The 13,695-nt window shown below is 32.7% G+C and overlaps 1 protein-coding gene across 1 annotated transcript; it reads right to left on the bottom strand.

The window, feature by feature from the left end:
• Positions 1-334: 334 nt before the first annotated feature.
• LOC109861399 lies at positions 335-5,038 on the bottom strand. The gene is made up of 3 exons (XM_020441033.1): positions 4,927-5,038; positions 4,348-4,834; positions 335-1,488 (listed from the first exon to the last, which is right to left on the bottom strand). The coding sequence occupies exons 1-3, from the start codon at positions 4,988-4,990 to the stop codon at positions 819-821; spliced, it is 1,221 nt and encodes a 406-aa protein (XP_020296622.1). The 5' UTR covers positions 4,991-5,038; the 3' UTR covers positions 335-818.
• Positions 5,039-13,695: the final 8,657 nt, after the last annotated feature.

Raw genomic sequence — 13,695 nt, 5'->3', positions numbered from 1 at the left:
TGCTAACAAAATTTGTAACAAGCATTTGGCAAAATCTGTTTCGACAGATTTGGTTATCTGGGATAACATCTCTAACGTCTAGAAGACATAATAAAAACATTTGATATATATAATATTGCTACTTGAAATGCAATGCAATATTATCGTAATTTCATTATTATATGTAAATGTAATATGTCGATAATATTATTGTAATATTATATTATAATATCTAATATTACTAATATATTGTAATTTTACTGTGATATTGCAGTAATATTACGTGCTATGTGGGTGATTGTACTTTTTATGCAATTTCCGACTTTTTCGGATTTTTCATATACATATACATATGTCTGAATAAATATGATCATTTTAATTTTTGTCGCGCATTTTGTACATAGTAATACCGATTTGTACAGATTCGATTAACCACTTATCGACAGTAAAATGAATGTGGTTATGCAGATAAAGTTTAATCATAAGAGTTTAATGCTTTTGTTTATAATGAACGCGTATAAACAAAAGCATTAAAATTATGTAGTAGTTAAACTTCACTGATTCCGGCATAAGTCAACGGTTACATCTATCTACGACTAAAAGTAGGTGTTGCTCCATACCCACACAGAACAAAAACTCCATTAGACATACATTAGACATCAAAAACTCCATGCAATATCTAATAAATGTCTAATGAAGGTTTTGTTCTGTTTGGGTAGTTTCTACATCCACTTTTGCAGATGTATAGCGCTAAAACTAATGAGCGTTGTCATAAAATAATATAATGAGATGACCGCTCTCACGCTTTTCTCTGCTTTTACAGAGGAAGTGTAATTAAATCACATTAAAATATCGATCACATCGAGCGCCGGCACAGCTGCCACCGCCTTTCGCAGGTCGGCGACGCTGCAAGCGTAAGAGATACCGGCTGTGATATCGCGCGGTTTCCAGCTCAACCACTTGATCTTCTTGCTGATATCCGCGCACAAATACACATCAGCTGTAATCGTCTTGATGAACGGATCGTTGAGACCTACAAACGCCGTGCCCCGCTTGCTTGATGGATCGTAGATGACTTTCCAATAGAACTTAGGTGCAGATACGATCGCACCCTCCGCGTGCAGATAGATTAGCCGTTGTTTACCGCGTTCATCCTCCATGGTCATCTGACCGTGCACTCCCGTGTAAACGTCAAGATCCAAATATTGGCTGGCAGCAAACTTCCTTACGCTATCTTCTAGCGAATTCCAATTACCATCGTTAAAAGACTGCCACTGCGGCGCAGTGTTTAAGTACCAAAAGGTCGACCTCTGCATGGCGCCATACACGAAGTCCGCCTTGGCCACCATATGACCGCGAGAAAGAAATTGTTCTGACTTCTTCAATCGCTTCTTAGCCAATTCGGTCGAATTCAGGATTTTAGCGATTGTGTTCAGCTGGTTCTCAAATTTGTACAGTTTATCTAAATTTACTCCGGGATAAAATTCTCCCGCCTCAAACTTTTGCGGTCTGAAACAATTAACAACCAAATGTGACCTTGTTTTTTTTACATTTATAGTAATCAGTATACATATTTTTCCATTGCTTTCTAATATAGATAAAAAAAGATATCTGTTTCGCAAATTTTCCAATAGAAAGTAAATTATTTAGTATTTTAATCGATTAACAATATAAATCTTCTTGAACACCACAATTGCATATTTATTATTTATAAAATTACATAAACTTTTTAAGAAATAGTTTTGATAATAGATAACATGAGTCTTATTATTATTTTTATAAAATTTAAATTTAAGTAACGGGCTTATTAAACCGGTTGCAGGGTGTTTTGCAATAAAATTCCAATGTTTATTATCCAAATGTTTCGACTTTATTGTATCAAGTAATCTTCAGTGTTTTGTAATTCTGTACAAGATTTCTTATAATGACGACAAATTTTAGAGTGTTAACGAATGTATTGTTACATACTAGTTATTTTCAGTACCGACGATAACAACACATTTGTTAACACTCTAAAATTTGTCGTCATTATAAGAAATGTTATACAGAATTACAAAACACTGAAGATAACTTGATACAATAAAGTCGAAACGTTTGGACAATAAACATTGGAATTTTATTGCAAAACACCCTGCAACCGGTTCGATAAGCCCGTTACTTAAATTTAAATTTTATTGATCACGAACCAGAGGACACCTCTATACACATTAATTTATTATTTTTATAATTTTGCGAAACAATAAGAAGAATTTAGAAATAAATCGTTGCATAAATTTTTTAGATTTATCTATCCATATTGTGGACCAGAAATTAAAGATAGATTGGTTTCACAAATAGACTTTCTCTGGAAGGTTTTTGTCATTTTTCTCCCACCATCCTCTGTGCCACAAAAAGGCACAATTTTTAGTTTAATTGATCGAGCTATATTCTAGTCACATCTTGACTTTCATATTAAGAATATCACTTTTTTTATTATTGACGTTTTACTTAGCAATGGTTATTTTCTTGATTTTATTTTTAATAACATTAATTCTAGAATTAAAAAATTTATTTCTAAGAAACTCAACAACTCTTTTAATACAAGCTCTCTCACTCCAGTTGACAGAAACTTGATTGTTTTACCATACATTAATAATATCTCAGAATGTATCAGTACTATTTTTAACAAAGCAGAAGTTATTATAGACTATAAGTAAAACTTAATTAAAACTTAATTAATGACACGAACTTACTTGACCATTCTTATTTTAATTTACTTGACTCAATAAAATCTTCCAAAATTTAAAATTTAACGGACCCGCTTTACTTTGACTTTACTGTTAGTTGGTGGGGAGACAGATATATAAGTTGTTGCCTTTACTCTCTGTTTATCGTTTGATCTTGACTTCGGATATGTAAGTTTCAAATACGTTTTAACTTTAATACTGTGTTATTGTGCGTGACTATTTACTACACGATCTTTTCAGGAAGTCAAACATTATTACAGCCTACTGTGGACTTCTTAATGTAAGATCTATTGTTTCAATTTCTCCATCTACTTTTGCGAACCTTGCGATATGACGTTATTACTTATATTTATATATTTCTTTGTTACACTGAAGAGGGCTCAAGTAAGGGCCGAAACGTTTGTTATTTATAATTTCAATTTTATTTCTCTGCGTTTTGTTTCTTTAATAAATTTTAAGATTCATTAAAGCTCGTAACAGACCTTGATTATTTATATTTATCTATACTTATTGTTAATATCACGAGCGAATTTAATAATATATATCTTATGTTAAGAAGAATTTATTTTGAATTCGGCCAAAATTGCGATCTAAGAAAACTGATGATAAAACACGCGGTATGCTGTAAGTTGCAAATGCATTGAGTTAAAAAGTTACGAGTAAGACTTATAACATTTCTTTCATATAACGTACTCGCTGAATTAAAGAGAACATAAATTTGTCAAGAAGAAATGTTATCTCACAGACAACAGCTGATACTCATCCGATCACAATATCATTAGTAAATATTGTTTCTTTAGATTACCGTATCGCTAAGAGTATAAAATCGACAACTAGTGAAAAACCTGCAAATCAAACCGCGCTCATATTAACAATAATTTCATTTCTCGGATATATTGCTCGAACGATCGCGAGTTCGAAAAATATTGAAACATGAAAAAAAAGCGAATTGAATATTAAGTTTTAAGATTTTTAAAATTGTTTAACTTATATTGTTAATCTTCATAAATAGTATTATCACTTTGTGCATGATAATTTTTGGAAAATAATACTTTTTTTCTGATTTTAGAAGAACTTTTTTTATATGTTTCTTATATAACATTTTTTAAATTTTTTATATATTTTTATATATTTTAAATATATTTTTTTGTCGTGAGAGCATAGCGTGTCGAAAAATTATCTTACTTAGTTAATTCAATGTTCATGTTTGATTGAATTCTACATGGTATCATTTACCAGCAACTGTACAAAATAATCAAAATCATGTTAACAAGAAACCCGAAATTATAATTTTCTCTCTTCGGCCGGTATTCATAGTCGGATCTTGTAGTTAAGATCGTCTTAAGTTTATCTTCAGATCATGTGCGAGTAATTTTATTAGCCGCAGAGCATCTGAAGATAAACTTAAGACGATCCTAAATATAAGATTCGACTATGAATACCGGCCTTCAATTTTAGAACTTATTAATATATCATTTGTTTACTCAAACAACTTTTTAAGTAAAAACAATATCAAATTCAAACTTGATAATCAATAAGTTCGATAACTGATAATCGATAATTAATTGATGATCAATACGCTTTGCGTACTAGTGACTTTAATAAACTTTTGTTTTTATTTGCGTCATCTAAAACTTCTTACCTGGGATAACCTTTTTGAGAACTTTTGATCAATCGCGACATCTTAAATTTGGTGACATACGTCGTATACGTCTTATCATCGCGGCACAATTCAATAGTGCGAATGGAAGCGGTGCTCGTGTTGAAACCGATCTCGAGAAGTCTGTGTCTGCCGAGACAGGGCAGCGATCCTGTATATCTTGCATGATGCTTGCTGTGAGATTTGCAAACTAGAGACGAGAAGTTGTGTAGAGCTCCATTCACGCTAAACACCGTATCCTTCACGCAAATTGCCTCAGCCTCATTGCCCACACTTCTGTTTTGGAGATAATTGTCTTTACCTGGGCAAGTCAAATAAATGGAACCGCTCTCAGGAATAGTTAAAGTCCCATTATCGTCATCCGGATACCAGATGCTGAATGCGTGCTTAGCATCGCGTTTCAAGAGGAGCGGTTGAGGCTCTTTAAGATCACCGCTTTTGTATTTTATCGAGATCGCACAGCCGACACCTGAAAATCGTTATCGCACAATACAAGTTATAAAAAATACCGCAAAAACGCGCAGACGTTGTGAAATAATAAAAAACAAAAACGATACATACCAGTGGTGGTTGAGCTTGCGATCGCCCAAGTGATACATCCGAGAAATGGAATTATTGTCCACATGAGCGCATTCGAATTGTGATACAGTTAACATCGCGTTTCTCATTAGTTTGTCGATTTTATACTCGTCAAGCAGCGATACGGTAATCTACAGAAAAGATAACTGGTAGTATATTGTGATTGGAGTGATCAGCTGTTGTCTGTAAGATAACATATTTCTTGTTGACAAATTATGTTTTCTTTTTCATTCAGCGAGCATGTAAAGAAAATGTTGTACACGAATAAGTTTTGCTCGAACTTTTTAACTCACTGCAAGCCTAAATAATTCCACGTTTAATTAATGCAGTTACATTGTATAAAACATACCGCGTGTTTTACTATCAAGTTTTTTATAGTTTTTTCAAAACTATAAAAATAATAATAAGACTCGTGTCATCTGTTATCAAAAATTATTTCTTGAAAAGTTCATGCAATTATAGAAATAATTGATGTAATTCTATAAATATTATATAAATTGCCTTTAAGAAGATTTATATACTATGTAATCGATTAACATAACGGTAAATAGAATAAGTAATAATAGAATAGAATATACACCAAATAATTTATTTTTTATTAAAAAATTTGTGAAACAGGTGTCTATGCAGACTATTTTTGTACTGCATCTTGTTGCAACGGAATATTAGTTGACAAATGGAATGTATAGTGCAAATGTTTATCACGATGTTGTTATTGCAGATAAGTCGATATCTCTTCCTAACAATGGCCAGCAAGTAAAAACCAGCTGCTATATAACATATAGAAATAATACTCAATATAATAATCAATAAAAAATTAATACTCAATATGATTGTTATAACAATATTGCAGTTACATTACTTTCTGTGTATATAAGTTTCTTATTTAAATATTATTATATATATTCCTCTGTTATGTATATTAGTTACAATACCATCTTTTTTCATGTTTGTACAATTGCGTAGCGCTGCCGCTAAGCAGCATTTTTTCTTAAAGTTAAATTTTGTTGATTCGAGTATATATATAAAATACTAAACCCAATTAACTGAAGTGGATACTCAGTCCGAGTTTCTGAGAAATTTTTTTAAATAATATAATGAGATCAGATAGGCCAATGGGAGCACGAACACGGTTGTTTTGTGTTGATAAAGTTATTTTGATAAATTGATTTTGAAACGTTGACATCTAACGTTTCGACCGACGATGCAGTTGTTATCAATAAAAAGTAATTGGTAAAGTAATTGGTAAGGTAATTGGTGTCCGTTAAAATTCGAATATGTTGTGGTTCTGGCAGTCAAAGTTATAATGACATTTATGTGTAAAATTTACGTGATTAATGTTAAAATTTATGATTGTCAGATCAGATAAAATAAAATAGTTTTGAACTGTTTCACTTTGGATATTATTAATTTAAGAGCACACATGATTTTAATTTTACATGATCTAGTCAGGACAATTACTCTATCATTGATAAAGACCGCATCGTCGATTGAAATGTTTGATGTTAACTTTTCAAGATCAATAAATTTATCAACACAAAAACAACGTATTTGTGCTCCCATTGACCTATCTAATCTCATTATTTTATTTTGAATATTAGAGCCATGTTTTATTTCACTGGATTATTAATATCTTTTTGAAGTTTCTCCGAAACTTTAATGGGCATCAGTTTGTTGTTTCTTTATGTTGTCCATCACACAATGCGTATTGTGTATATATAAATACTAAATCAGATTAAATTTCAATAAAAACCTAAAAAAATAAAAATTAAGTAAATGTTAAATTAAATTAAAGTTTTATTAAAATATTAAATTATTTTTATCAATAAAATTGCTTAATTTAATAAATATTTGATCAATGTATCTTTTATCTGAAGTATCTAAAATTGTAATAACAATTTAAATAAATTAATGACATCTTGACATGTTATATTACTATTATAAAACTACTTTTATTTTTAATAAATAGGAAACAACTAACATATGTATGTTACATGTAATATATTACCTGTTATATCACTTGTTTCATTCTGCTATATATGCTGGGCAAGATTCGTGTAACTTGTCGTGTTACAACGTTTATTCTTATTATCATAGTATTTTTAACTTTATAATAATCTCTTGTTAAATCATGAAGTAATTATTATTATTATTATTATTTACTTTAGAAGTATGATTTTATGACTATATTATGTTATTTATTATCGATGCAGTGTTTCAGACAAACAGTTACTAGTTAATTGATAAAATACTTGTTGGCGCTACTGACGACTGGAGGGTAATGATCTTTTTATTATAGTCTTGCAGTCCGCATTCCCGCTTCTCATTGGTTTTTCCATTTTGAAGAAACCAGTAGATAGAACGCGTTCATTAGACACGCTTTCCCTTTGACATTTACCTACTTGTCACCTAATTGTGGAGTGTGTTTGTGTATACAAACAACAATACCAGATTGGTGTGCGCCAAATGTAATATAACAGAAAAAACACTATTATGCAAATTAAATTTGTGCAAATACATAACTTTTAAACAAATATTTTAAAACAAATATTTTATTTCATATATAAATTGAATTATATGTTGGAAGTTTAATATATTCAAATGAAATATATCAAATATTTAGACAATACTTAATATTTAGATTTATCTATATATTTATCTATATATTTTGGTTTTCAACAGAAGCATCTTTGCAGCAAATCCTGCACAATATTATACGAATGCAACAAAAGTTACAACAACAAATGTTGCAAATGCAACAGCAGCAGCAGCATCAACAACAGCAGCAGCAGCCCCAACAACAGCAGCAGCAGCCCCAACAACAGCAACAGCAGCCCCAACAACAGCAGGAGATGCAGACAAATGCAACTAGTAAGTTATTTATTTAATATAACACAACTATTAGTTACTAAATATAATAATTGCAAATCTTTTATTTTAGTAATAATTCTTGTTTTAGGAAGACACAAAAGAGGAGCTGGTTAAAATAGGGTCCGCTGGTATAAACAGCGGGGTGGCCGAGGCGGTGCCAGCGAGATAATATTCCCTAGCGGGAGAGGCCTGTATACAAAAGGAGGCCCGCGGGGAAGAAGAGGCCGAGGAGCTTGTCGTGGCTCTCCAATTATTCAATACTAAATTAATTATCAATAAAATTAATATAGTATTAAATAATTAGAGATATATATCAGCAATATTAATTATATCCATACATTACATATTATATATATGCAGTATCTAAAGAGTAAAGAAGAAAACTTTTTAATTAAAAAATAATAAAAATAGTAATATTAGGTGCGCAACTAAGTTCTCGCTGTTTTTTTTTGAAAATGCAACTTTATTGTGAAAAAATGGTTACAAATGAATCATTCAAAGTATTGCCCATCGGTAGCTACAACTTTTTCCCATCTTTCTGGCANAGCTCNAATNNCGTTACNNTAAAAGTGTTCGTCTTTTGAGGCTATCCACGAATCAAGCCATTTTTTGATGTCTTCATATGAGCGAAACTGCTGATCAGCCAGACCATGTGCCATCGAACGGAACAAGCAATAATCGGACGGCGCAATATCTGGGGAATATGGCGGGTGGGGTAGGATTTCTTATTTGAGCGTTTCCACGTAAGTTTTAACGGGTTTGGCAACATGAGGCCGAGCGTTGTCATGCAGTAAAATCACTTTTTCGTGCCTCTGCTCATATTGTGGCCGTTTTTCGCGCAGTGCTCGACTCAGTCGCATCAATTGAATTCGATATCGTTCCCCAGTGATGGTTTCGTTCAGTTTCAACAGCTCATAATAAATAACACCGACCTGGTCTCACCAAATACACAGCATAACCTTCGCAGCGTGAATATTTGGCCGAGCCGACGACGTAGAAGCATGACCGGGCAGTCCCCATGACTTTCTTTTCTTTGGGTTGCTGTAATGAATCCATTTTTCATTACCCGTCACATTGCGATGAAGAAAACCTTTCCTTTTTTTGCCGCTGGAGCAGTTGTTTACAGGCGAAAAAAAGACGCTCCTTGGCTTCAAATCATAAGGAACCCAAGTTCTTTGCTTTTGAATCATTCCCAACGCATGAAATCGCTTGAAAATGGCTTGGCGGGTAACTCTTAATGCTGAAGCAAGCTGTTCTTGCGTTTGGCATGGATTCTCATCGAGCAATGCCTCCAATTGAGCGTCTTTGAAGGTTTTGTTTGGCCTTTCTTCACGCGGACGGTCGTCAAAATCGAAATCACCGTCTTTGAAGCGACGGAACCAATCACGGCACGTTGTTTCACTTTAGAGCAGCATCTCCGTAAACTTTTTGGAGCTCTTGATGCGCTTCAGCCGCCGTTTCCTTCGAATGAAATAAGAAAATCAACACTTCCCGCAAATGACGATTATTTGGTACAAAATCAGACATTTTCACACAACCAAAAGTATATGACGCCAAAACAAAATTACTAACGTGTCAAAGCGGTTTGTTTACCATATGTCTAAGCTTGGCTCGTGACGTTTTGGATATTGCAAAATCATAGAGCTTATACTCATGGAGAGGCCCTGCGAGAGATATATTTTTCTGTTTCAATTGTGGCCACATCTTATAGAAGAGAATAACAGAGAACACGGAGTGGAGGAGCCACAGTTGAGACAAATATATCCAAATATATCTCTCTTTGTCGATTCTCCTTGCACGACCCTCTCTATGGTTAGCATATAGGCAGGGTCTCTCCATGAGTATAAGCTCTATGGTCAAAATCGACCAGCACTTACTGCTGGAGCCATCTATTGACAAACAGCGGGAACTTAGTTGCGCACCTAATATTTCATTTATTTTATATGAGAACAATTAGAGAATAAGTAATGTATAGCTTAACTTAGAACTTTTACAGACAAAATTCTAAATATCATGACATTTACATTTAAAAATAATTAATGTCTTTAAATCTTAATTTATCTGGAATTCTAAATATTCGACATTTACATTTAAAAATAATTAATGTCTTTAAATCTTAGTTTGTCTGGCATACTATATATCCGACATCCATATTTATAAATAACAGATGCGAAATAAAATGTGATAAAATAGGGTTACAGGCGAAAGTCTACGTTAAAAAACCTAACGCGCTATTAATGGCACCTCATGGGTAGTGCGGAAGACCACTTCATAATATTATCTATCATCATTGCAAAACATAAAACTTGTATTATATATAAATAATAATGTTGTGTAGTTAGCTCCAAGATTTTTTTAAAACTATAAAGGTGTTGTTAATGGCTGTTGAAGCGAACACAGATGACGTTTTTGCAACAATTATATAATACAATATAAAGGTGTTGTTAATGGCTGTTGAAGCGAACACAGATGACGTTTTTGCAACAATTATATAATACAATATAAAGGTGTTGTTAATGGCTGTTGAAGCAAACACAGATGACAATATATACACCGTCATCTGTGTTTGCTGTAGTTTTCAGTGCAGCCACGCCAAGTTTTTTTGCCTTAATTATTTTTTATGTTTCGACTTTTCACAAAAGGCAAAGTCTAACTATTGATACAATGATTTTATACTGTTTAATTTTTATATAATGTTTTTAATTAATATATATTAATATATATTATTTTATATATAATGTTTTTAATTAAAATGTACACAAGTGTACTTGGTGCTACTTTTTCATATTACTTCTTTTGTAACGTAAGTTTTGTAGAAATAGTAAAAGTTTACTTGGTGCTACTTTTTGATATCACTTCTTTTGTAAAATAGGTTAACGGGGTGGTCAAAAACTTTGAAAAAACTGGACAGGCTAAGTTGTACAGGACGTCGAGAGGAACAAATTTTATTGAGGAACATGGGTGCGCAAATGCACGTAGCGTAAGCGAAACGAGAGAGAAAAATTTTTTGTCTTGAAATTTTTTGAAACTTTGCACACTTGTAGTGCTCGACGAGCTGAACAAACCTCGCGCTAAGAATTTGTTACTATCGCTTTGTTTTTTTTTTAAATAAAAGAATGTTTTATTCGCGATAAGGGTAAAACTTTTCGTGGCAAGTAGTTTGCGGGGGCGAAGCCCCCTGGTGGGAGGGGGGGGGTAAAACAACGTTAGAATTGAAGAAGAAAAAAAACTTGAGAATATGAAATGTTACGTTTCGGTAAAAGAATGATATAAAAACGGAGGTGTTTACGAGAGAAGTTGAAGAGAGATACGAGAAGTTGTCACGGCGCGTTTCGGCGATTTGTATTTTAATACGAGCTGTTCTTTCCTTCTATATTCTGTTGGAATAAAGTGCGCCGCGAACGCAACAATATTATTAGTTGAATAATTTTCTTACAATAAAAACAATTTCAAATTAAAAGCAATAAAAATGATTACGTTGCAATAAAAAGAATCTTCCAAGTACACATATGTTGTGAAATTTAGTTTAATTTCGTTCGGGCCATTGCGAGCAATTGCGGAAGGCAATTGCGCATTATTGCTCAATCGACCCGAATTTAATCGAAAAGATGACAAGCAGAATTTCCTTGCAAATCTGAAATCTGCTTGTTAAGCGTAGAGTTAGTAGTAGGATACGAAAAGATCGATCAACGCGAGCAACGACACGTTTACCGCGGTATAGCAACGGCTAAGAGTCAGAGAAATAGCGTGCGATAATTGTTTACAAACAGTTGTAAAAGTGATAACTAATAAACTTAAGTTTGTAAAATTTCATTGAGCAACCAAGTCCTACGTAAGACTCCCCGTAATCTCAACACATATAATTGCCAAAAAATGTTGAATTATTATTATTCCGAATCTTTCCGAAAGTTTGTTTCAAGATTTTAGTAGTAAAACTTTAGAGATTGAGAATTAACAAGTATAAAGAGCCTTCTGCAATAAGATATTACTAATCACAAAATCGATTATTCTTCCGCGATTTGCGACTGCGATTGTGGTCAATTTCTCGCTTCCGACTGATTTGATTTGTTACTAATATCTGTCTCTCATTGCAGAAGGCCCTTAAAGTAGAATAGATGAAGATTATCCGAAATGTATTATCATATTTTACACAGTCCGCTCGCGAACCTATAATATTATTTATATGAAATTTTATTTATCACAGATCGCAACACTGGCCGTAATATTATTTATTTAATATCAATACCCAGACGGCGCAACGATGTATCAAAGATGTCTCAAAGATATGTCACAGAGACTTTGAATGTGCAAAAGATATGTCTCGTTGAGACATTTTCGAACGAGTAACGACGTTCAAACAATATCTCAGGGATTGCTAACGTCCACATGAAAAACATGCAAATGATATCTCTTGCAAAAGTTTGAAAAATGAGGGGAATTTCGAGATTTCACTCGAATAAGCTTTCGAAGGCCTGCGCCTACAGCTCACCGATCCATCAACCGATGGATGAACTCGAATCCTGAAAAGGACCGGACCTGAAAAATCCTAAGGTGATTGATTGATTGATTTGAGTGAGAGATTTGAGAGAACTCGAGAAGTCCATATCCTCCGCAGTCCGCGAGACCACTTGCTTCTTACTAAATTGTAATTGTTTTTATCTACTTATTCTCTTCGAGCTATTGTACACTCATTTTGTTTATTATTTAATAAAAATATTGCAGTGCAATGTATACATTGCAACTTGAGAATTGATTTTCATATCTCGCGCGAAGATTTGCGACATCGTCAATAAATATTTCAAAAATATCACAAGAATATCACGGGAGTGTAATATACCGCATTCAAATTTCCTATACATTAAGCAATGTCTTTGAGATTTTGACTTGAAAAAAAAAAAGTACCAATATTCTTAGAAGAATGAATCTGTGTGATATTTCAGGGATGTGATATCGCACGATATCACGAAAATAACGTAGAAACGATATCATGTGCCGTCTGGGTATATATATATATTATAAGAATACCAAAATACAAAAATAAACGTACTTTTTACCACGCTACCAGCGTAGCGTGGGTTTGACTGTTTGACGACATTTGTTATTACTGTCGGGGCCACCTTATTACAAAGGATCAAGCCATATCACATCGTGCAAGTCTCCAACAATATTCATGTCAACGGACATGGATATGTCAAGTACGACAATTCGCCAAAATATGGTAAGTTTATAGAATAAGAAATAGAGTAATAATAAATGTGGAATTACTATTTTTTTTTAGATTTTATTAAGTATCATTTAAACAAAACAATTATTTTTTCTTTCAACTTATTAAATTTAACTCGATGATATGTGTACGTCTGTTTAATTTTTAAATAATTTGCTACGAGTTAAAGAAAAGTGTACGAAAAAAGAACATAATTCACGTCAGATCTTAATTCAGATTTAAATGCTAAAAGAAAGATAAAAAAGAAACGATTTTTTCATGAAAATATCATATCGCTCATTTTGATAGCGATCCTACCCTTCGACATATGTTATTCCGTTCAAAAAAAACAACAAGCTTTTGCACAAAAAAGTAAGTTTATCCATTTTTAATTCGTTAAAATTAAAATTGAGTAATTNTTTACTTTGTTATAAAATATTTTAAAAAGTCATTCAAAAAAATCTTTTAATATCAAAACTTTAAACAAGTGAAATCTATAATTATTATTACTCCAGGCAACCAGCTGACGTTATAATGACGTTAATATAAAGTCAGTTTTTGACCAGTTCGACGTTAGTTTATGACGTGATAGTAACGTAATGACGACGTGAGTTTGTCTCGTCAAAAATGACGTCATGTTAATGACGTTTACTTACGTCATTAATCTGACGTAACGT

This window comes from Pseudomyrmex gracilis, unplaced genomic scaffold (genome assembly GCF_002006095.1).
Source record: "Pseudomyrmex gracilis isolate BER0280 unplaced genomic scaffold, ASM200609v1 scaffold_734, whole genome shotgun sequence".
In the NCBI taxonomy this organism is placed as follows: domain Eukaryota; kingdom Metazoa; phylum Arthropoda; class Insecta; order Hymenoptera; family Formicidae; genus Pseudomyrmex; species Pseudomyrmex gracilis.
Note: the sequence above shows the minus strand (reverse complement) of the source record. Positions and strands in the feature narration are given on the sequence as shown.

Bases quoted from the DNA above. Each gene is read 5' to 3' on its own strand.
- LOC109861399 (XM_020441033.1), bottom strand. From the start codon at position 4,990: ATGTGGACAATAATTCCATTTCTCGGATGTATCACTTGGGCGATCGCA. The intron at 4,835-4,926 runs GTATGTATCGTT...AACGATTTTCAG, and splicing joins CGCAAGCTCAACCACCACTG to GTGTCGGCTGTGCGATCTCG. The intron at 1,489-4,347 runs GTAAGAAGTTTT...TAATTGTTTCAG, and splicing joins TCTCAAAAAGGTTATCCCAG to ACCGCAAAAGTTTGAGGCGG.